Source organism: Trichosporon asahii (genome assembly GCF_000293215.1).
Source record: "Trichosporon asahii var. asahii CBS 2479 unplaced genomic scaffold scaffold00008, whole genome shotgun sequence".
Classification (NCBI taxonomy): Eukaryota; Fungi; Basidiomycota; class Tremellomycetes; order Trichosporonales; family Trichosporonaceae; genus Trichosporon; species Trichosporon asahii.
The window spans coordinates 457,930-476,953 of NW_014040916.1; the positions used below are offsets into that span (position 1 = coordinate 457,930).

The 19,024-nt window shown below is 59.6% G+C and overlaps 5 protein-coding genes and 2 non-coding genes across 7 annotated transcripts; 3 read left to right on the forward strand and 4 right to left on the reverse strand.

The window, feature by feature from the left end:
• Window positions 1–1,761: 1,761 nt before the first annotated feature.
• On the forward strand, window positions 1,762–3,853 carry A1Q1_06768 (uncharacterized protein; the record flags this gene model as incomplete). Its single annotated transcript, XM_014327817.1, has 2 exons — window positions 1,762–3,385; window positions 3,429–3,853. The coding sequence occupies 2 exons, from the start codon at window positions 1,762–1,764 to the stop codon at window positions 3,851–3,853; spliced, it is 2,049 nt and encodes a 682-aa protein (XP_014183292.1).
• Window positions 3,854–4,007: 154 nt separating this feature from the next.
• On the reverse strand, window positions 4,008–5,119 carry A1Q1_06769 (uncharacterized protein; the record flags this gene model as incomplete). The annotated part of the gene is made up of 2 exons (XM_014327818.1): window positions 4,008–5,029; window positions 5,113–5,119. 2 exons carry the CDS (start codon window positions 5,117–5,119, stop codon window positions 4,008–4,010), a joined length of 1,029 nt encoding a protein of 342 aa, XP_014183293.1.
• A 2,299-nt stretch (window positions 5,120–7,418) lies between these two features.
• On the reverse strand, window positions 7,419–7,515 carry A1Q1_t052. Its single transcript has one exon. It is a non-coding gene; the product is annotated as a tRNA-Glu (tRNA).
• Window positions 7,516–8,731: 1,216 nt separating this feature from the next.
• Window positions 8,732–9,769, forward strand: A1Q1_06770 (uncharacterized protein; the record flags this gene model as incomplete). The annotated part of the gene is made up of 1 exon (XM_014327819.1): window positions 8,732–9,769. One exon carries the CDS (start codon window positions 8,732–8,734, stop codon window positions 9,767–9,769), a length of 1,038 nt encoding a protein of 345 aa, XP_014183294.1.
• A 779-nt stretch (window positions 9,770–10,548) lies between these two features.
• A1Q1_06771 (uncharacterized protein) lies at window positions 10,549–11,640 on the reverse strand (the record flags this gene model as incomplete). The annotated part of the gene is made up of 1 exon (XM_014327820.1): window positions 10,549–11,640. One exon carries the CDS (start codon window positions 11,638–11,640, stop codon window positions 10,549–10,551), a length of 1,092 nt encoding a protein of 363 aa, XP_014183295.1.
• A 4,338-nt stretch (window positions 11,641–15,978) lies between these two features.
• On the forward strand, window positions 15,979–16,061 carry A1Q1_t051. The gene has a single exon. It is a non-coding gene; the product is annotated as a tRNA-Arg (tRNA).
• A 780-nt stretch (window positions 16,062–16,841) lies between these two features.
• On the reverse strand, window positions 16,842–18,633 carry A1Q1_06772 (putative monooxygenase; the record flags this gene model as incomplete). Its single annotated transcript, XM_014327821.1, has 5 exons — window positions 16,842–17,153; window positions 17,221–17,250; window positions 17,358–17,774; window positions 17,975–18,451; window positions 18,544–18,633. The coding sequence occupies 5 exons, from the start codon at window positions 18,631–18,633 to the stop codon at window positions 16,842–16,844; spliced, it is 1,326 nt and encodes a 441-aa protein (XP_014183296.1).
• Window positions 18,634–19,024: the final 391 nt, after the last annotated feature.

The following is a 19,024-nucleotide window of genomic DNA, read 5'->3' on the forward strand; positions in this document are numbered from 1 at the left end:
TGAACGTCCCATTGCTGGTCTTGACTGTCCAATCGTCGCCCGAGCCATCGATCGAGGAGACCTCGGCCTCGACAATCTTGGCGCCCTCAGACTGCGCCTGTTCCCGGCCCCAGAGCGAGATCCGGCGTGCATTCGCCGTCCCGTCGTTCGGGAACTTGATGCCTCCTCCATTATCAGGACGCACGAGGGCGGGACACTGCCGCGCCGCCTCCTTGGGCAGAAGCACTTCGGCTTCAACGCCCTGCTCCCTCGCCAGCTTCTCGCGGTCCATCAATGTCTGCGCCGTATCGGCTGCTGTCTTGCCTGGCCAGTTCGGGCCCTGCAGGACCTCAAGCCCGCCGACGCTGTTGAAGCCGCCCGGGATGGAGCGGTAGAGCGCAATGCTGCGGCGCGCGAGCTGTGTCAGCGTCGGAATCGTGTTGAGCTCGCCAACGAAGCCAGGCGCATGGCCTGTTGAGCCAGGGAAGGAGAGCGAGCGGTCCAGAAGAAGGGTGCGGACATGCGGGGACAGGTTGCGCGAAAGGAGCGAGCCGGCGATACCGGCGCCAACGACGATGACGTCGTATTGCTGGTCGGACATGATGTGTTCTGGGCTGAGTGTGAGATAGACAGCTGGGCGGCAGTGTGAGTTTGGAGAGCAATGGATGATCGTTGCGCTTGATTCTTATCGTTATCAGCGGGCAGCGGGCAGACTTATCGACTCGATCGAGTTGATCCGAAACGGGAACTCGTAACGGTGTCGGCGAGCTTTACGTCGGCGGGCTCTACTGTGCGAACCTGAGGCGCAGATGGGAGGGGTCTGTTTTTAGGAATGCAGAGAGCGAATCGGAGAAGGATAGAAGGTCAGTGGACGAAACAACGGTGGGCTTGTCGGGACACGCGTACGACGCCCAGCGGCGAAGCGCGCCCGGTCAGCTGACGTCATCTCGCGAGTTAGAAAGATCTCGCAGCACATCGGGAAGTTATCACGGCGTTCTTCCTCCTGGCGGCGGAGGCGTCGGGCGTTGTCCTATGCGACTTGCAGAGGCTTAAATCTTTGAGCGCTATTCTACGTAAAGTTGAGCGAGAAGACACTTTTAACCAGAACGAAGAAAGGATGAGAGAAGACACTTTAAATCAGAACGAAGAAAGAACGAGAGAAGACAACCTGTGTCAGGATCATGTTTATGTGGAGTGGACAGCGAAGACGCCGAACGCGATAACGTCACCGCAGCGAGGAGTGCCTTGCGCGCGCCTTTGTGCGCCTTTCACCGTAGCACAAGCAGGCACACACCCATCCTCGCACTTGCACCTCGTAAACTTCCGGAGTTTGCAGTCAACACGTTCCATTCGTTCCATACTCGGACACTCCTCCTCACGACTTTGCGGACTCTGCGATTTCCGAAACGCCCCTCGCCATCTCAATCGAAACACCCCTCCTCGGTCAGCCCTGGTCGCCCTTGCCTCCTTTCCGCCTTCCTCGTGCGCTTCATACGGTGTTCAACGTCTGGCTCCTTGGCTGTTTGCTCCTGCCCGACGCAGACGAACCGCTCCCCGAATTCCGTCGACCGAAGCCCTCCCCCCTGTTCGCTTCAGTTCGGGTTTGACGGAGGGTGTTCTGGGGTCTCGAGTCGAGGTTCTGGGTTCTGGGGCGTGAAACTCGGGTCCGCTCGACGCACCACGGCGGCTGGTGAGCCGTAGTAGTGCTTGGCTCCTCGACGCCACCGTCCTGGATCCTGTGCTGCTCGCTGAGCGGAGCTTGCTGCCGCCCCTGGCACCAGCATGCGCAAGCTGTTCTTGCGTCTCGCACGATACGTTCCGTCCCCGTTTGCACCATCTTCGAGCACTTCTACGTCAAGAACAGCACCACCGCCGAGACCTGGTTCGAATCAGGCCCCAGACCCAACCCCTAAGCCGTCGTCAGGCACCTCCACTGCTCCGCCGCCGGCAACAGGGCATCGAGCCGTCAAACGAGCGAACCACCCAAGCGCATTTTTCAATCACAATCGCGCACACCGGTTGTACCGCGAGCACCGGTGGCACCGATCGCTCCGGGCACAGCATCTTCTGCGTCTCCCTCGAGTGCTTCAGAGCGCGTCTGAGGCGCACGCACATTCCAACGCCGCGAGTGCCGAGTTACGGCGTGCTCGATCACCCAATTCAGGCGTCGGCACTGGCGCCCTGGGCCCGCTGCGATTGGTAGCAAGGTCAAAATTTCGCCTCCTGCGCCTCCGTTGGGAACCCACTGCGACTACGACTGCTGGGCCCCAGACATTGCGGCCCGCCTCTGCTCCCCCGCTCTCATATCTCAACGCTCGACATCGACTCCGATGTCCCTCTGAGAACGCGCACTCTGATTCTGAACCTTCCACTACTTCCGTGAACCCTACGCATACGACTCCTACCACCCCCGCAAAGTTCAACGCACTCACGACCTCGACACTGGACCGCCTCTTCGACGCACTCCACTTCGCGATGGATGAACGCCATCGTCCCCCGACCGTGACGTACGCGGAGCGGTCGCCTTCGCCCGAACCGACGCCGCTGCCGGCCGGCCACCCTTTTGCATCCTCAATAGCAGTGGGATCGCGGACCCTGGTGCCGCCTTCATTGCCGCCGCGGGCTGCCAGCCCAAGCCCTTCGGTGCTCTCGCAACGGAGCACGCGCAGTAATCGGAGCCAGCGTCCGCCGTCACCGGACCACTACATCCGCGATCCTCATCGGTTGGTCGCCTACGTTCTGCCGTTCCCGCAACCCCAGCTCAACGCCGACGTGCCCGCCCCACCACTGCGGTTTCTGATCTACACGCCGCCGCCTCCTCCGCTGCTCCAGCCGCCTGAAGGCGAAAAAGAGAAGACGACGACGAAGGTTCAGCGCAAGTGGCAGGAGGAGGTGCGCGCGGCGCATGAGAGCAAGGACAAGGTCGCGAGCTGGCGCGGCCTGAAGAGCCGCGTGACCAAGGGCGTCAACTGGGCCGTCCACCGGACAACGACGGCGGACCTCGACTTCCTCACGCGCATCCCCTCAGACGGCGAGAAGTTCCGGCGTGCTGTTAAGGACAGCAAGGACAAGAAGGATGACACGCACCCGAAGGATTCGGCGGCGGGCTTGCTGCCGAACCCGGAGGGACTGGCGCCGCCGCGCAGCTCGCGAAGCTCGATGGACTCGCACGTCTCTGCAACCGACGACGAGGCGGACACGACCAGCGCAACCGTCAAGCTCGAGGAGATGGTCTTGATTTATCCGCCGAGCATGGAGCAGTCACCGGAGCAGATCCGTGAGGAGTTCGTCAACTCCCTGCTCCGAACCAAGAGCAAGGCGCAACGCGATGCTGTCATTGCCACCGGCCTGCTCCCCGTCAGCGCGGCGCTCGACTGGGCACTTGTGTTCGTCGGATGGGTTTTCGGTAAGTTTTGCTGACCATTCGGATCGTTCAAGCTGACACGCAGGCGGAGCGCTGGAAGTCGATGCAGTCTGGGCGGCCTCTTCCTTCCGAGGCGCCAAGATTGCGCGCAGCGTCACGAAGCGTCTCTCCTCGTCTGTGCCTTCAGGCGACGCCTCAAGCGAGGATTCACTCCGGCTGTCCTTCGTGCCCTCCGCCCGCGTGCTTCCATTGCAGGCATATCTTGGCTGTGCCTGCGCTGAAGTGAACGCGAAGCGCTTCGCGTGGCCGCAGCATCTCCCCAGTGAGGGTGAGGTGCTTGAGACGATGGGCTGGGACGTCGCTGCGCACCACACGAACTGGGAGGACGAGGCGTGGGAGCGCGACCAGGTTGCGGAGGATCTGAAGCGGACAATGGACAAGGCCGCCAAGGCCTGGGACAAGTGGTGCTCCGCGTACGAGAAGAACCCGGAGAAGGCGATGAAGAAGTAAGAGCGCTGGGCGCGAGAGTAGATTGCATTGCGGGCGGACTCCGGTAGCTGAGCGCCGGAACCGCAAGGGAAGATCGGTTGTAACACCTACTCATACTAGACCATGCAGCACAGTGATATCTTGTACATGCTATAAGCTCCAAATCTAGACCTATCTATCGTCGCCTCCGTCCGTCAAGGATCGCCTTGCCAGGAATCCGTCCGCTCTCCTTCATAGCGTTCTTCATGAAGCGCGACTTGGCAGAGGCACGCTTCTGCTGGCTACCGGCATCGATGACCGGCGGCAGTCCGTCTCCGGCGGAGAGCACAGGTTGAAGGAGGTGCAGCGTTGATCCGCCCAGGTCCTTCTCGACCGTCTCGGTCTTTCTCCGCTTGCGCTTGTTCCCCCGCTTCTTCGCAGCCGCGGCGTTGCGCTTCTCCTGCTCCTGCTTGCCAGCCGCCTTCTTCTTCTTCGACTGCAGCTCGGCCTCAGCCTCCTCAAGTGCGGCGGCGGAGAGCGGCACGCCCGCGCTCAGGTCGTAGAGCGCGTTCTCGTCCTCCTCCGTCATCGGGCCGGTCTTCTTCTTCGCCTTCTTGACCTGGGGCTCGGGGACGTCCTGACTCGTGCCCATACCCTTCTTATCGGCCTTGGCAGGCTTGGGGGGCACGATTCCCTCGGCCTTGTTCATGGCCGCGAAGATGGCGTCCATCTGCGCACGCATCTGGATCTCCTTCGGCGTAAGCGGGCCATCGCGCAGCGTCTCGCTCTCGTCCGATTCGGCTCCGTCGTCCTCCTCATCCTCATCCTCCTCTTCCTCATCCTCCGAGGCGGTATGGAAGCTCTCTCCGTCTTCCATGTCCTCGTCATCGAGCTCCGCGTCGTCATAATCGTCCTCGTCCTCATCGGCGGACTCGAGACCCGACTCGTCGTCACCGTCCGACTCCATCTCGCTGTCACCGGACCCGGCAGCCATAGCGGCGTCCATCCGTCGGCGGAGGCGGGCAGCCTCCTCGTCCTCCTCCTCATCCTCACTTCCTTCATCCTCAGAGGCCGACTCGGGCTCGGCGCGTTTCCGCTTCGCCTTCTCGGCCTTCTTCGACGTCTTCGGCGCCTTAGCAGCCTCCTTGGCTGCCTTAGCCTCGGCGATTTTCTGTGCACGCGCACGCGCGGCTTCCTTCTGTGCTCGCTTCTCACTATCTGTCAGTTGACACTCGCAGCTCCAGCTTACGCTTCAGCCTCGGCCAGTCTCCGCTGCTCGGCCGCCTTGGCGCCAGAAGCACCGATCATCTCGGGCGCGTCGTCGTCGCTGTCATCCTCATCGCTGTCGTCGGCGTACGTCGGCTGCGCCGTGGGCGTAATGATGGGGGCGTCCTCGAACTCGTCATCAGATCCGAACGTAATCTTCTTCCCTGCCGGAGCGGGGGCGGGGGCGGCGCGCTTGCCCATTGTCGTCTTTTGCTGGGTGTTGTTGATGCGGATGGATGATCGATAGACCTCCACCTTCGAAAGATTCAAAATCTCCATGCCCACGCGACACTGGGTGGAGGTCAGTCGGCGGAGGTATTTTCATCGCCACCCGGGTCAGATAGGGACGTGCCTGACGTCAGCGGCTGTGGCATCCAAATGGTGAGGCTTTCGAAGACGTGTGTCGCGATCTCAACGTGTGCTGGATCTGAAATGAACTCAAACGAAGCCTCACGCAGATGCAATGACAGAGGCTGTGTGCCTTGCGTCGTTGGTCTCACGCAGAGTTCTCTGCCCACCCACTCGCAAGATATAACAGCAACGCTTGGACATGTTCATCTTCACCCCCCTCATCCACGACAAATTGAAAAATGGCCACCTGGAACGAGAAAATGTCGGACCGACCTCCGCCACCCATCGGCGCTCAAGCTGATAACGGCTACGGTATGCTGCTGAATCTCCCACGAGCTGACAGCAGAACGAGTCGTTCCCCAGCAACCGATGTACTACCCCCCGCCTCCTCCACCTCGCCGCCAGTCGAGCGGCTGCTCCGACGCCGTGCTTTTCGTCCTCGCCATCTTCATCCCGCCCGTACCTGTGTAAGTTTCTCCAAGCCACGCTGTCATCATTCCCACATCTCTGCTGTCCATCCTCCCGTCGCCCTCCATCTTGCCTGCGAGGACACTGTGTAGTCTCAAGCATCGTGATTGCTGTCTGCACCACACAGGAAGAGCTGACACCAGATTCCTCAAGACAGGGTAAGCTACGCCTACGCCGTACCCAGCTAACTCCAGGTGCGGCTGCCAGCTGCTGGTGAACATCTTCGTAAGCTGCCCGTTAGTCTGATTGTAGCTGACGCGCAGCTCTGGTTCCTCTGCTGGCTACCTGGCATTCTACATGCCTTTTGGGTGATCGCAACAATGTAGTCTGTGAGTTCCTGGAGTAAGTGCTAGAACTGACTCCAGACTCAGCAGTGGCTGTAACAGGACGGGTGAGCTAACAGGTTTCCGTCTCAGCTGATGATCAGAGTCCAGCGTGCAGAGCATGGACAAAGTAGCTACCCTGATCGACCATTGAAGCTGACGCGCAGTCGCCATTAAACCGGACAGCAGAGACGTGAGCTCTGAGAAGGTCTTTGCCGCTCACAGCAGCGAAGATAAGAAATACTCGAGAAGAGGCTGAGTGAGCCAACTCCTTCCCGTCAGTCAGCTGACAGCTCAGATTATGCATTGTGTTGTGAACCGTTACTGTATAATCTCGAAGCGATGACGAGGGGGGTTAGCGCACTGTCCACTAAGTTACAGTGATACCGCCGAAGTTCCAGGCCCGTAAGCGACCCGAACTCCGTAAGATGTCGTGGAGAAGCCTACGTCCCAGTGGTGAGTACCGCGTAGGACAGGCTGAACCCAACCAACCTCCGCAAACGACCCTCCGTTGAGTCATCATGCAAAACATGCAGTAGGTCTAGCGCGACCACTAACCAGCTGACAGCTCAGAGAAGGCATATCTAGGAGTACGATCTGGGTTTGCTGCTCGGCGGTCGTGATCTCGCTGTTCGGGGTTCGAAGGTTTGCTCCTGCTGTTTGTCGGGTAAGCTCACGCTGCCGCATCATTCTCGCTTACAGCAAGCGCAGAGTACGTGCCAAATTCAGCCAGCAACGTCAGGCGCTCAACCTCAACGGGCAGAGCGTGTGAGTCTCCATAACCTCCTCGTCGGCTGACAGGCAGAGCTGTCCTACGACATGCATGAGCGACAGCGTGACTGTGACTAAGTTGACTTTGGATACTCACGGGCTAGCTGCAGATGTGGATGTGCAAGGAGAGGTGGTGGCAAGCTGCTCCAATTTTCGAGTTTTCTGACTTTCCCGCCTTCCTCCCCTCGTCCACAGCCCTTTCACTATCCCGTCGCTCTTGCGCTTAGCGGATGTTATGTTCTGCTTGTCGCGAATACGCAGACTGTATCTGCACGCGGGGGGCCATACCTCCACCGACTCCGCCCCGCACAGAACCGACCCACCCTTTCACCTCCGCTCTTCCTCCGCATGGTTCTCCACCGTCTGGGCACCTCATTCGTCCAAAAACAGATCTCCAGAATGCCAAAAGAGAGACCTGTACAGGCCTGTTCTCCGCCAGGGAGTCGAACCCTGCTCTATCGCGCACTGCCGAAGCAATTTCTCGGACTTGAGAGGCGATTATACTAACCGATATACTAGCGAAGACGCTGTTGAAGTCATGTCTCCTTGTCAAACTTATACTGTGCAGCTCCGAGATGCTCGAGAATGCATGCATGTGGACTTTGAGGTGGTGCGGGAGACTGACCGGTTGCTGACACCGAGGATCGGCCACTGAAATGTGGAGGAACGGCGGAGAACTGGTTGCAAAGGTGGCGGGATATGAACGATGAAGACCTTGTCGCCGACTGCGGCCACTGCCCGATCGCGGACGGGCATGACTGAACGTCCCCGCGGTATGCACTCATCGTATCCTGCATAGCACCTCTGGCTGCGCCGTCCCTTCTGCCCCAAGTGTCCGTCGTCCCTGGCAGATGTAACGACGAAGGTGCGACGAAATGCGCACCAATCGTTTCTGCGGATCAGCACTGTCCGCGTCGACGCCATGGCGCAGTTCGAAGCTAGAAAACGCGACTTTCGGCGTCGCACAGGATTCAGCCGAGTTCTTTCGGGGTGCATTCGGGGTGTTAGGGATGTTATTCTGTGACGGAGGGAACGAGTAGGGTGAGGAGGGAAGATGAAGGGCGAGAAGTTGGGATGAAGGGCGTTGAAGGGTGGTGAAGGGATCGGAGTAAACTGGCTCCTAGGGCTAATGAGGGACTAATAATGAGGCATTGACGTGCCTGAGACGCGTCGGTGGCAAGAGTGGAGGTCGGTTGTTGGAGGTCGTCCAGTGATACCTACGGAGATGAGAGGGCTAGTTCCAGCGACCAGCTTGCATGTCAAATGGAAATCCTTGGCAAGCATGAACAGCGTGATTGAGTTTCGCAGAGGAATAGGCGTACCAAGTGAGCGATCGCAGCGATGAGATCCTTTCTATTGTCCCCCGTCGTCTCGCTCGATACAAGGGAACATCACCCGACGTCATTGTGAAGATCGACGAGTGATCGCCGATCCGCCTAAACGATTGTGCGTGTCAGAGTGGTCTAGGACTGTGCACGCAACTCATTGCATGCAAGATCTGCAGGGGCTTCAGACTGGACACGTGAGCCCCATTGTGCATCGCTGAGCGGAGGTGGAGGCCGACCACTGCGGACTTGTGCACACTCGCACTTCCTCTACACTATCGCACCGTCGCCCCAATGAGCACGACGTGCTCAACACACACCTCCGCAGCGCATGCAGTGCAGTAAGGGCGCAGCGCTGAGCTGTCCTTCACATCCCATCATGCATCGCTGTCGTTTCGTCTTCCTCATCACTCAGCATGCGGTTCAGGCGCCGGCAGCGCCAGACCATCCAACAGCCGGCGCGGGACGCCAAAGTCCCAGTCGGCGAGGAGACTAGCGTCGTTCGTCCCAACCTCGCCGGCAGTCACGCAGCGAGCGACGCAAGCGATAAGCACGCAGACGTGAAGATCACGATTACCCCTCCCACTGTGTCCACTCTCTCCCTCGACAGCGCAGTCGACAGCAGGTATCTCCGCCCTCCTCCGACACGGCCAACGTTGCAGCGCATGCCCCGATATCACCACCGTGCACCTTCGCCAACACTGTCGCATTCCGTTGGAACTATCAACGTCCCAAACAGGACCTCAAGCATCAGCAGGCCCAGCAGGTCTGGCCCCACAGACCAATCGAACCCAAAGTCTCGGACTGAGTCGTCTGACCCACTCACCTCGGCCTTGGCCAGCAGTGCGGCAGGTGGGACCGGCTCCGGGCCAACCTTAACTCACGAGCCCGAGACTGTCGGAATGTCCAACTCTCCCCAGGCTCGCGAACCTTGTCCAAAGCCTGAAACGCGAGCACAAACATCAGGCGAATCATGCACCTGCCCGGCATGCACGACAGGGCGCCAGCGGGACCTTGCAGTGCAGCTGGGTGGCATGGGCGGAGGCCGCCAAGCCCATGCTCAGAACGGACGCAACGAACAGCCCAAAGGCCGTGGAGAACGCACACCTCATGAACTGGAGCTTACAGGGCGCGGAGAGCGTCCAGAGCGTCCAGAGCGGTCGCGCTCCTCCCGACTCACAAGCTCGGCGCCCACGCCGTCAGCACCAGCAAAGCACAACCGCCGCGCCTCCTGGTCTCGCACCCTCAAGACCGCAGCCGAGTTGCACGCAGTGCGGAAGTGGGAGAATCCAGAGCTCGGAAAGAGATACCTCGCCAAGGCGTACTGCGCCGATATCCGCCATCTGCATGCTGAGGAGAAGGAGCGCCGCCGGTATCAAAAGGAGGTTGAGAGGAAGAAGGTCGATTGGGAGAAGGAGGAGGGCTGGCTCCCTCTGCATGATAGAGAGGAGTAGAGACGAGCAGATTCCGTAGACTTGAGCTGGGACTGACCATGGTAACGCTGTGAGGAGAGTGATAGTGATGCACGTGTTCCACCCTGCCAGCTGCGCCGAGACGAAGCCGAGTGGCCGAGCACCGTGCCCAGACCTGCAGTCCTCCCGGGTGTCCCGAGAGGAGGGGCCGAGTTCCGAACGTCCCGGTGCACGGACCACCATTCCAGCACTCGGCACCACCGAATGAACCAGTCAGCATCCGAGCAAGTCAGCAGGGGTTACCTAATCGCGCACTGCGGATGCGGCTAGCGCTGTCAGCCATATCTATCCGCTCTCATATACCCAGATACCCAAGCATGCACAGCTTGGGAGTCCAGTGCATCTCAGCCGCCGCAGATCGCACTCTGCACTATCGAAAGATTTTTGACAAACCCACTACTGAATGCCGCGCTGCGCCGGGTCCGCGTGTTCAATGCGTCGGCTGCGCTCGAGTGCACAGAGTCGTGCACACTTGGCGCGCCCCTTGCACAAAATGCGCCCTACGCGCGATCGTGCACCCTTGGCGGCTCACGTCACATCACCCGATGGGCTCGATGCGCCCGATGCGCGGTCAGTGGAACAATCAATCGCGGAATGCACAATGAGAACACAGGTAAAAAAAGGAGAATGCATTGAGAGCGCTGCACTGGGCAGGCTTGGAGGACCCATATGTCGTCTTACAAGTACACTGCGTCCTGCGCAGGGCAACCTAGCCTGCTGGGCTGCCTACATGTGCCAGAGTGACCATGTATTGAGAACGCTTAGAACGAGCGAGAGCGGCCACCGTGAGGGCCGGCGCGGCGGTGGCCGTGGACACCGTTGCGCTTCTGGCGGCGGACACACTTCTTCTTGCGGTTCTTGCCAGACTCGGTGGGAGGGTTAATGCCGGTCGCGGAGGACTGGCCCTGGCTCTGCGAGTTGCCGTCAGTGGGAGTGGGTTGCGCCTCGCTCGAACCGGCCGAGGAGGTAGGCTGCCACTCGCCGTTGTTGCCGTCGGTGGACGAGGGAGCGGCCGCAGAGGAGGAGGGGTGCCACTGGCCGTCGTCGTACGAAGCAGTCGAGGAGGGTGCGGGGGCAGCGTCGGACGAGGCAGCACCAGAGGAAGCGGGAGCACCACCCTCAGTGCTGGACGGAGAGGGGGCGGCCGCAGACGACTGGGGCTGGTTGCCACCGCTGCCAGGACCAGCGGCGCAGTTGCCCTGAGGAGGAGCGGTCTTGCTGGACTGGTTGATGAGGTCGGGGCCGGGGTTGGGGAACTCGACGTCGGAGCCCTCGAGGGTGCTGCAGCCGTTGCCGATGTTGGCCTCGAAGATGGTAGGACGCGAGCTGAAGCCGGAGCCGCCGGAGCCACCGTTGATCTTGATGTGCGCACAGTTCATGTACATCTCACGGTTGCCAAGGTTGTTGAACCAGGTCCAGGCGAAGATGGCGTCACCGGAGGGGGCATCGCCGGGGACGGTGACGGGGTAGTCGGTAGGAGCGACAGTCGAGGGACAGTTGCCGACGATCGACTGGATGACGGTGAATGTCTTGCCGCCGTCATACGAAAGCGAGGCTTGGCAAGAGCCACCGGCGTGGTTGGCACCACCCTGCAGAGTGAAGTGGTAGTTCTGACCAGCGGTCCACTCGGCAGTGACAGCACCGCCGGGGCCGTTCAGGTCAGAGAGGAAGCCCTTGCAGGGGTAGTTGGAGCCGTCGGCGTTGAGGGGCGAGGTCATGCTATACTCGATCTCAGTCGCGTGCGGGTTCGACTTGGAGCGGAACGGAGCGGGGTAAGTCATCTCCATGTGAGCGTTGGCGGGAACGACCAGCGAGGCCACCGCGGCGAGAGAGGCGATTGAGAGGGCGATCATTGTCGTTAAGCGTGGAGTTGGTCTGGGATAAGAGTTAGTGACGCGTTTCTCTTTTGCTGCTGCTGAGTGAGACGCGTGACGCACTAGTCTGGAGCTTCAAAAGATTGTGGGTTGGCGTACGATGAGGTTGTCGATGTCGGGAGAACGCGTCGAGCGTGCTGGGGCGTGCGGATTCCAAGGCCTGCTTGGGGGAGGTGGATGGTTGTCGAGGACAAGAACGGGTTGGGGGATGGAGAAGAAGACTTTGACGGGGATGCGCGCGGGATATATAGTAACGCTGGGCCGGACGATCAGCTACGGCTGAACAGCTGGACTGGACAGCGTACGAGCAGAGGCAGCAGAGTGCTGAGCCAGCCTAGCGGCAGTGGACTGAGTGAGGATAAGGGCTACGGCGATGGACGAGTGCAGATACCCGCTGGAGCCCTGAGTCAGGCGCTAAGGGATGGGAGGAGGGCGCTTAGGGTCGACTCAGCGCATTGGGCCAGAGAGTGCGTGCAGTGGGACTTGGGGACACCAGGAGAAAAAGGGGTCGAGGGGGGACAAAGGCCAGCTAAAGCCTTGGCCGAGGAAGCGGCCGGCCAGGGATGACCAGGGCCACCGATTCAGGCCCAGATCAGGAACAATGCTTAGGAGTATCTCCTATTTCTGCGTGGTGCCTCCTAGTTGTACCCTAATCCCATGCAGCGGGGCGCCTCAGGACGCTGACTCTACCTGAGCGCCTTCAGGGTTACGCGTCGAGCGCCCCAGGGTAAGCCACTTAGGTTTTGTCGCAGGCACTGTGGACCCTCAGGTCTGAAGCCTTAGACATCTAAGGCTTTGCAAGCTCTCGTCGGACGGGCAGCGAGGTATGCGATGGAAGGAGCATTTGCCGCTCTCGTATTCGCGAATTGGTGGACATTATTCGGGGGTTATCAGCCATTAGCAGGGCGCAATTTGCATGTTGCTATTCTCGTAATGCTCATGTCCGTCCTTTTTGCTGGCCAGCTGGGTCGTCGTGCCTGCATCTGACCATCGCCTTGTCGATAACCGGCACAGATCGGCCGGTGCTGCCTGCTCAGTCCGATTCAGCTGTGCTTGCTGGCCACCGGCTGCGCGCGATCTGGACCGACCGCTGCTATTTGCAGCTCCACAGGCGGTGGCAAAGCGACTAACCTCTGCCTTCGCAGCAGACCAAGCCGCAGCCCGCAGCCGCGCAGCCGGTGGCAGACAATGAGCGCAGGTCCTCTTCCGCGGGCGGCAACAGTCAGAGGATCCCACACATGACGCACGGTGCACTGCGCGGCTGTGTGATCTGACCCAATGCCAGCAATCGTGTTGCACCAGCGCACAGTGACTCACACACGCCCCTCATAGTCACCTGCCCCCCGTCCAGTCAGCCGCTCTCTCATGATCTCTCACCACGCACCGCGCAGCTTTCTTGCATTGCTGCACTGCAAACCAAGGCACTGACATGCGTGCTGAGACGCGGATATGACACGCCAGCGCCTGCCTGCGGCCTAGCGGCTGGATGGCCGTTAGTCGCTGCACTAGACGGATGGCGAGCACAGGCGGAGTGCGCGGGCCGGTAGCTCCAAGAAAACGGTAGCGGGGCCGTTGCCTGTGCGCGCGATGGCTCGCTGCTCTCAGACGTTCGCATCCATTGGTGGCACTGTCCTTGATGCAAGCTGTCGGAGCACAGCGCAGTGATGCAAGTGGCACAGTCATTCAACACATGCCAGTGGCCAGTGGCCTGGACGTCGAAACTTCCCAAACTCTCTCGATCGCCACATCGAAGCCCCTGCATCCCGAGCTCCGAGAGTCACAGTGTCTGGCGAGCTCAGCCAGACCAGTCTGGCCGCATCGCATCCTGCTACAGGCTCATGCAAACATATGATCGGCGACATGCACGCTCTCGAACCAAACACAACTTGCGACGGACGTGCGGCTTTGCCTCCTGTCAACGTTTCGCAGCCTGCAGCACCGACGACGGCATTGGTGGAGGTGCTTGGTGCCTTGTTCCAGCGGCCCGCAAAGTTTCCAGATAACGGGTAATGTGTACAAACCTTGACCCCCTTTGCTCCATCCATGTTTGGATGTTTGGACTGGACCCCATACCCCGCGTCCCTCCTAACTTGAGGTCTGGACTGGAACCGGGGTAGTGCACAGGACGTTGATGCATGCATGAAGCTAGGCTTGGCGGGTCCAGTCCAGTCCTTTTTGGGGTGGTTGGGCATGACTCATGCGCTTGCGCTTGTGCTTGTGCTTGAGTCTGTCGGCCAGGCACACATTGCAAGGCACAGAGGCACTAATGGTATGACGGCAGCTGACGGAAGTCGAGGCCAGAGGTGCGCACAGTGTGCGCGCGGGTGCAGAGCGGGGAGCGCGTAATGATGCATCAAATGCACGCGCGTCCAAACATTTTTCGAACGGGGGCACCAGAAAAACGCCAAGACGCGACTTCTGCTCGGTTACGTTAAGGACCCTCGCTAACCCTCGATTAAGCCCTGCGTACCAGTGTTGAGGACGCGCGGCAGCTGCGGCAGCTTTTGCGTTCCTCTTGTGGCCCTCCTACTGCCTCTGCGTGACGAAGAGCTCACATCAGCGCAGAGGAGCAGTGCAGACGTCGCTGCAGCACCCCGATCTTATCGCGGGGCGTCCACGTGCGCCGCCAAGATTGCGAGTCTATTCAGTCGCGGGCTTCGCGGGCACCTTGAAAATTCATCTCGAAAGCCATCGACGACGCGACGACCCTAGGTTGATGCTACGATGCGGTTGATTCCAGTAAACCTCCCGCAATCGCTTTGCTGCTGCGCTGCTCGGCGAAGGAAAGGGCGCCCCCTCGCGTATCGCCTGTCAAGCGCCGGATGATGGCGCCCGGCTTCTGCTCGGCATGGCGTGAGCGGAGGTAGAGGGAGTCTTGGGTAATGTTTCGGACGAGCGGAGTCGAGTCGAATCCGATCAGATCTGCCGAGGGCGTTCGGCCGAGGGATATCCGTCTTCTCGAACAGCGAGCGGAAGCTTTGGAGTGGACTCTGCTGCTGGTAACGGCAGTGGAATGTTGGGCGCCGCGCAACGATTAAGTGGGTCCGAATGGCAAGATGGAAGTGAGCTCCCCACCTTGCCCCGTTATGCAAGCCGCACATCTGCGCCCATCACACCAAGGAACATCGAACTAGCTGACAAGTTGAGTGACGAAGCGTCGGTAGAGCTAGGATAGTTGACATCTGCACTTTTGCGCATTCTCCGCGTCTTTGACAGAGAGCACGGGCGTTGCAAAGAGACCGCAGCTGGGTTGCCGGAAATGCGTTCATTCCCATCCATTTCGCCACTCTGCCACATGCATGACAGCTCGTACATATCTGCTCGCCCAGTAAAGCTTCAAGTATGTCCTGGGATAATCTGAACGGCCAATGCTGAATGGCGGGGATGCAGGTTGCCTTTCCAGTGGTCCACCTCCACCTCAACTGGCCAACGAGATGGACGGTCCCAGGCACGCGCTGGGATACTCCGAGCCCTTTCGCCCCCTCCACCACCCTTCCACTCCCTTCATCTTCTTTCACCACCCTTTCATCTTCCTGGCCCAATCTTAGCGTCGAACAGCGAGGGCCACATTCCGCCCGGAACACCTAGAATGCGATGTGCAGCGCCCAAAGTCGTGTCGTGGCTGCTACAAAACGCCCTCACCGTCGTCCCGAGACCGCGCGAAACGCGCTACAAACTACCGTGCCCGTGGCGCCGGCGAACGCTAATAGTGTTTCGCACTCGCGCGAGGCGCATCCGACGCGACTGAAACGTCTACTGATGAGCTTACTTGAAGTTGTCGGAAGTCACAGAAGTGGAACTGATAAATGATCGAAGGATGGAAAGAATGGAAGCTCGTTACGAGCAGCGACTTAGAAGACTGTGAAACTTTGGGGATTGAAGTTAAGAATGGAAACACAAGCGAGAAACACTGCGAGCGAGCTCGTCGGACAGCGCAAGGGTTACAACGAACTGTTGCTCGCTAGACTCACTAGTGAAGGCGTCGTGTGTCACCTCTGCAAAGCCCGCGACAAGCCGAAGATCGACGATCGGACGGGCCGCGGCGACGAGCCGAAGGCGTTTGCCGAAACCGGCGTGACAAGCGTACGGTCCTGCTAACCGCCCGCTCCCGCAGCCTTTCCGATATCGGGCGTATGACTCCTCCCGCTTCTGTCCACGGCAACGCATTGACAATGCTGTCCCTTCCTCATCGAGCTTAGAGAGTTTCTCCTCGAGGCAAGCTTGCAAAGGGGAAGCACTAATTGGTTACGTAAGCCAATGTGGGCAGCGGAATATGATGTGGCCGCGACGGCTGACGTCAGAAGTAATCAGCTTTCGGTCCGCTTAACTCAGTGGTACGAGTGTCGGCTTCCGGAAACGGGGCACGCCGGAGGTCAAGGGTTCGATCCCCTTAGCGGATTAGTTTTTTTGGATTCTTTCCTCGGGTTATGTGAGAGTATCTGGCGCCCCTGCTTGCACTTTGCTGTGTAGACGACCAGAACAGAGCGCAGAGAGACGAGGCTAGGAAGCCAACAGAAGACGCTCGGCGCCAAGGTTTCATGGGCATGAGATGCTACGTCATCACATTCTGCAAGCAGCCATTGTCCCGGGCCATGCAACGCGTCTCATCTCCCGGTGCGAGGGCGCTCTGGCTGGTGCAGCTTCCTGATAGCCTAACGCCTTGCTTGCCCGGTACAGTCAGGCCATGGTTGCCCGTTATCAGCAATCAGCTGATCGTAGTCCGAGGTCGAGAAAGCCGCAAATTCGCCGCAAGTTACCGAACCGAGTTCGGGACGTCTTCGAGATCCATGGGGCGGGAATGCGCGTTACTAAGCACCTGATTTGCTTAGGGCACGACATTTCTGAACATGACTGTCCATCATTCAGCTTGAAGCACGACATTTGACCGGAACATCGCCTAAGCAAGCTCGGAGAACGTGGAACGGGGTGAGCCGCCAGCCAGCGATCGGTGTGCTCTCGAGTACGGCTTCGATCATCCGTTTAGATTCCGACTTGACCTGACCATCGAATGACTTCGCGAAGTGGGCAAGATCCTAACAGTAACCTCACAACAGACCCGTGTTCCCGAGTATGAGCAGTTGCAGGGCTCAGGATGAGCGGACCAGCCTGCGTGAGCGAGCGCATGAAGTGTCGGGGTGGTCTCTCTCGCCCCCAGCTCGGACTCATGTTAAGGTAATGCATTACACAGCAACCAAGAACAGGAGCCACAGCGCTACCAGTACAACCAGTACTATCCCTGCGACCTTTCTCTGCCTCTCCCTCTCGATAGCTGCAACGTCGATCACCTCGCCCCCTCTCGTGGCCTTCCAATCTGCCCATCTGGGTTGGTGTGCAGCGCTCCGGCGGAGTTCCCGTCCCCTAAGTGGGTTAACAACCGTGATCCGCCCAGTATCTGTGCGCCACCAGTTGTTAGTGGCCGTGCTCGCCGCGGCAGAGGTGCGGAGTGCCTCTTGGATGCGTGCGTTCTGCTCTGCGAAGGGGGCGGTACGCGGCTGCACGGAGGACAGGTTGACCTCATACATCTGGGCGTGAGCATCTGACTTTCCACTGCACACTTACGGCCTTGACGATCTTCGCTATTGTGCGCGACTGCACACCGAGCGTCCAACCCCACGACCCAGCAGTTGCGTTCGGTCCAATGACAACGAAGTAGTTCGGGAACTAGGCGTCAACCCTCCGTCCCGCAAGGCACTCACATGTGGTACAGCCAGTCCGGCATAGGCCTGCGGACCGCCTAAGCTCTCCCAATACGCCCTCAACTCCTGACCATCTTCTCCGAATACCTGCCGGTTCACGCCGACACCTTCCCATGCAACGTCGGCGCCGGTCGCGTAGATGATCACATCATGCTCCCGCAGCTGTCCGTCTGCGGTCTCGATCCCTTCCGGTCGGACATGTGTGATCGGCGTGTTGACGAGCTCGACGTTCTCTCGGTGCAAGGACGCAAGCCAACCCAGATCAAGAGCGGTGCGCTTCGTTCCCAGCGGATAGTTTGGAGTCAAGGCCGGGAGGTACTTCTCAGGTGCCGTTTCACGGAGGTACGTCAGCAGTCTGGCTTCCTCCTCCCTACGCCCTTTGCCGGCCGCAAGCGTTCGGGCGGCCCACTCCTTGTCCTGCCGCAGCAGAAGGTGGTAGCGGTACGCATGGATGAAGCCGGGGATCCAACGGAACGCCCACTTCTCCCAGTCGGAGTAGGGACGTTGTTCTTTGGGCACGAAGTAGCCTCCAGATCGAACGTAGTGCGTCAATGTGACACCCGGAAGCGCCGCAACACCAGGCTGTGCGTTAGCTGGAATGGCAGATGAGAACTCACGATCAGCTGAATTCCCGAGGACCCGTTGCCGATGACGGCGATCCTTTTCCCCTTCAGCTCGACAGCTGGGTTCCATTGCAGGTTGTGGAACCAGTCACCCTTGAATGTCTCTACTCCAGGAATCTTTGGCAGTCGAGGCGCCGCCAGTGGTCCTGCTGCGGATACAAGAATGTTTGCTTGCAGCACCTGCTCAGAACCCGTCAGAGGGTTGCGGACGCGGACAGCGTGGCGTTGAAGACCCTCCTGCCATGCCGACCCCAAAAACTCAGAGTTGAACCGGAAGCAGTCTTCGAGTTTGTGCTTCTCGATCAGACCGTTCCAGTACGCGAGGACTTCGGGCTGGCTTGCAAACACCTCACTCCAATCTGGTGACAGATCCGAGTAGAGCGAGTAGAGGTGGATCGGGACATCGACGCCTGCGCCGGGCCACAGCGAGTCGCGCCACACGCCACCGGGTGCTCCTTTCTTCTCTAGAATCTGTCGTTAGCCCGCTGCTATCTTGACTACCTTGTCGAGGGATGCGCGCCCAGAGGGTTGAACACTCTTGAGCGTGAGAAGACAGCACTCACCGTTATGTCGACCTTTGTGCCAAGAAACTCCCGGAGCCGGATCGCGGTGGCGATGCCCGAGATACCGCCCCCGATGATGACGACCTGCATGGTGAGTGTCTTCGTGAGTGCAGGCGAGAAAGTGAGGTCGTGCATGCAGTCCGCAGTTGAACATTATTAACATGACGAGTGGGCCTGACGTTGCGGCGCTGACCGGTTGGAGTCACGCCATCTGCGGTGTGCGCGGCGTGCGCACCGAGTCGTGATCTTTTCAGCGCACATGGGTGGAAACTGTAATCTCTGTTGAGTCCCCGGCCTAGCCGTGGGTACTTGACAGTCGGCCGTGGTTCCCAGACCCGTGGAATCGGATCACGCTGGATTCTTCTGAATCGCGCTGTATTGCGTTTCGAACCTTGATAACGCCCACCAGGAGATCCAACCGTGCAACTTCCGGCTGACCCTACGCACTGAGCGTCCTGACTCTCCGCTCTCCGGCTTCACA